Source organism: Galendromus occidentalis, unplaced genomic scaffold, assembly GCF_000255335.2.
Source record: "Galendromus occidentalis unplaced genomic scaffold, Mocc_1.1 scf7180000075810, whole genome shotgun sequence".
NCBI lineage: Eukaryota > Metazoa > Arthropoda > Arachnida > Mesostigmata > Phytoseiidae > Galendromus > Galendromus occidentalis.
This window is the reverse complement of record NW_003803800.1, coordinates 384-3,833: the sequence shown is the minus strand read 5'-3', so window position 1 is coordinate 3,833 and position 3,450 is coordinate 384. Positions and strand designations below refer to the sequence as shown.

The 3,450-nt window shown below is 49.4% G+C and overlaps 1 protein-coding gene across 1 annotated transcript; it reads right to left on the bottom strand.

The window, feature by feature from the left end:
- Positions 1-859: 859 nt before the first annotated feature.
- On the bottom strand, positions 860-3,247 carry LOC100900433 (52 kDa repressor of the inhibitor of the protein kinase-like). Its single transcript, XM_018641583.1, has 2 exons — positions 3,119-3,247; positions 860-2,395 (listed from the first exon to the last, which is right to left on the bottom strand). Exons 1-2 carry the CDS (start codon positions 3,245-3,247, stop codon positions 860-862), a joined length of 1,665 nt encoding a protein of 554 aa, XP_018497099.1.
- Positions 3,248-3,450: the final 203 nt, after the last annotated feature.

Sequence of the window (3,450 nt, the reverse complement as noted above, 5' to 3'; positions counted from 1 at the left end):
GAGTGTTAAAATGATGAGTGCTATTGTTAGCCTCATGCTTTCCAGACTGTTAGACCGGATAGCTCACGCTGTTTCAGGAATACCGATTTGTTGAGTGGCTTGGTCAGCCAGTCGGCTCGCTGGTACTCCGTTGGTATGTATGTAGGCAATATCGATGTCTCCTTTGTCGTAGTGGTCTCTGATGAAGAAGTATTTTAGTTCGATGTGTTTTGTTCGTCTATAGAACTGAGGATTTTTGATGAGCTTGATTGCTGCTTGATTATCCATTTGAATTGTAAGTTTTTCTTCTTTGCCTAATTCTCTCAACAGCTTGGTTAACCATTGAGCTGCTTTTACACTTTCTGCTGCTGCATAGAATTCAGACTCGCACGAGCTGAGAGCGATGTTTGATTGCCTTGTCGTGTTCCACACGACTGGTCCTGACTGTCTCATGATCAGTGTTCCCGACGTCGACTTTCTGTCCTCAATGTTTGAGCCGTGGTCTGCGTCAGAGAATACCACTGTTCCTTCGTCAGAGTTGCTTTTATATGTGATGCCGAGTGATGGGCATGACTTCAGGTATCGGAGTATCGTCTTTCCTGCTTCCAGATGCAGGGGCGTATCCAGGATTTTTCGTTGGGGGGGGCTGAACTTTTTTTGCCCTTCCGCGCATAGTATAAGAGACTCGACATGTTCTGATTCTACGGGATCTTTATGCCTCATTTCTTCAAGCTGCCATGGTGGAGCTCATTGGATGAATCATTTCACCTCCAGGCACTCTTACAGCGTTGAAAGAAAAACAGTGATGGAAGGGTTCATGCAAGTTTATTGAAGTCTCAAGGAACACGACTTGTGACCCTTGGCTATTTTCCCGAACGATTTAAAGTATAAGGTTCAGCTTTCTTGGATTCAAAGCGAGTACGTCGAGAACTTCCTCAGGAGTGACGGAAATGTCAGGCTGCAAATGCATTGAAGTCAGTCCGTTCAACCTTTCCTCAATCATGACTGATCGAAGATACGTTTTCAACAGTCGCAAACAACTGAAAGTTCGCTCAGCGGAGGCTGTCGTGACAGGGAGAGTTGCGAAGATCTGCAAGAGGGTCGCTATCTTCGGAAAATACCTAGGTGAACAATGATTGAGAGCGTCTATTGCCGTTGCCGGCTTCGCGCCTCCTGGGACGCTACTCCACTTGATTTTCCATCTACGGTACTCCTCGCGAACCACGCTATCTTCGCAATTCAAGTCAGTTTCGTAGAACACGAGAGCGTCTGCCAGATCGTCGAATGAGCTGTTCTCTACGAACTTCGGCAGCAGAAACTGGAGTTTGGTCGCATGCTCCCGAATGCCTTCAAACATGGAGTCAAACTCCTCGATAAGCCGGTCGGCATACGGTATATACACCGAAATACGGAAATAATCTTCAACTCCATCAACGGAATGATTTTCTCGGTGGATCTGCCTGCCGCAAAGTCGTGGCAAGCGAACGTCCACTTCGAGCTCTGCGCAAATCGACGACGCTTCCGCGAAAATCTCTCTGAAATCTCGTTCCGCGTCTCCTCTGGAGGCTCTTAGCACAGTTGCGATGCTTTCGATTGCCTCTTGCGCTTCGAAAATATCGAGATCCCTGGCCTGCAGTTGAACAGACAGGGGGAGGAAGAGGGCCGCGAAGCGTTCCAGGACGAAAAGAGAGACCACAAATCCGCACTTGCAAATCGTAGACAGCAGCTCATTGGCTCGAGCTCCTTGATCTCCCGGCTCGTTGGCAAGCGCTTCCAAGGTGCGGACGATGGGAACCAGAAGCTCTCTGAATGTAATGTACGCTTTGTGGCTCTCCACCCACCGCGTGGGGCACAGGGGTTTGAGTCGCCTGGCGCTTGACTCCGGCAAGTTTAACTCCACCGAGTCCTGGAGAAGACGCACCCGGTGCGAGGATGCACTGATGAAAGCACATGTGCTGGCAATCGTACCAATGGTCAGTTTGATACTCGTATTATCAACCGAGTGTGCGATCGCAAGATTCAGACAATGGCTAGCGCAATGGAAATACAGAGCCTGAGGAACTACTTTCCTCAATTCGGCTTGTACTCCTTTGTAGATCCCACTCATCGAACTGCAACCATCGTAGCCCTGACCTCTCATGTTGCTGACAACAATTCCTTCGTCTCGAAGAAGCTTCAGGATACTTTCGGCCAACGCGGCGCCTGTTTTGCTTTTGACGACGCAAAACGAGAGGAAGCTTTCTCGTAGGACTTGCTGACCGTCCTTCGGGGTAACATAGCGAAGACAGACGGTAAGCTGATCAGCTTTACTGACATCTACGGTCTCGTCCACTAGAACCGTGAAAAACTTCGCTGTGTTCACCTCCTCCACAATTTTCCTCCTGATCAGCTTGCCAACTACATCGATGATTTCGTTCTGGATGAGCGGACTGGTATAACTGGCATTCCGGGGACCATCCGTCAAATGCTCTTCCAAAATCCTATCACCCGCATCGATGCGGAAGCGAAGGAGCGCTCGGAAATTTCCGTCATTCCTCTCTTGGCCGCCAGAGTGACGAGGAACCAAGTCGCCATTTTCCCTGTGGCCGCGAAGTGCTAGACCTTGCCGTCCGCAGAAAAGAATCGTTTTGATGATGGGAGTGAGACGCGCTCTGTTCTTAAGCTATTGCTGTTGGCGACCTCGATCGACTAGACTCCTGATATCTCGCACTTCTCTGTTTTCGAACCACTCAATGAAGTTCTTCGCATCAAGTTCGGCATCGCTGTGATAGCTTGTCCTTTCATGATTCTCGAAAATCTCCACAGCGTGCTTGAATTTGACGACTGGCCTCACAACGAGCGCTCCGAGGGAGCGGTTTCTGCCAGGTCCACTGGATTCACTCTTAGCGAAAATAACGCAAAACTTACAGAATGCTCCCCCTCCATCTATCTCACTGTAGGCTAAGCATGGCCACCGTTTGAGATAGTGATGTTGGAAAGCACGACTTTGCCCTGACTGGGACACTTTCGGGAAACCAAAACTTTCATCCGGTGTCCAACAATTAGTCACGATCTCGTACTTTTTCTCATCAGTGAGGGGGACTCGCACTGAAGTATCACTTGGCCTCGCAAACAGCCCAATGTCTAGTGGATGGCTCACAGAGGTCGAGGCTTCAGGCTGTGATGAACTCTCGGCGGAAGCGCTTTGAGTGGTTGCGCTGTTCTCGATTCCTTCGGAAGTTTTGGATCGTTTCTTGAAAAACTGGCTGAGGTCCTGTTGTCTTTTCATCCTGAATTCGTGAAGTCAAAAGAGGAACGCGATCTCGGTCGCCACCCCACAAACAAGTCGCGCAACACTCTTACGAGTCATACATCCCCGTAGCATACGTGACAACATCAACATCAACTCTCCTCCCCGAACGCTATGGATTGCGCCGTCGGGTGACTGCAATTCTGCGTAACAGTTACATGAGTTCTTCTTGAGATAGGACA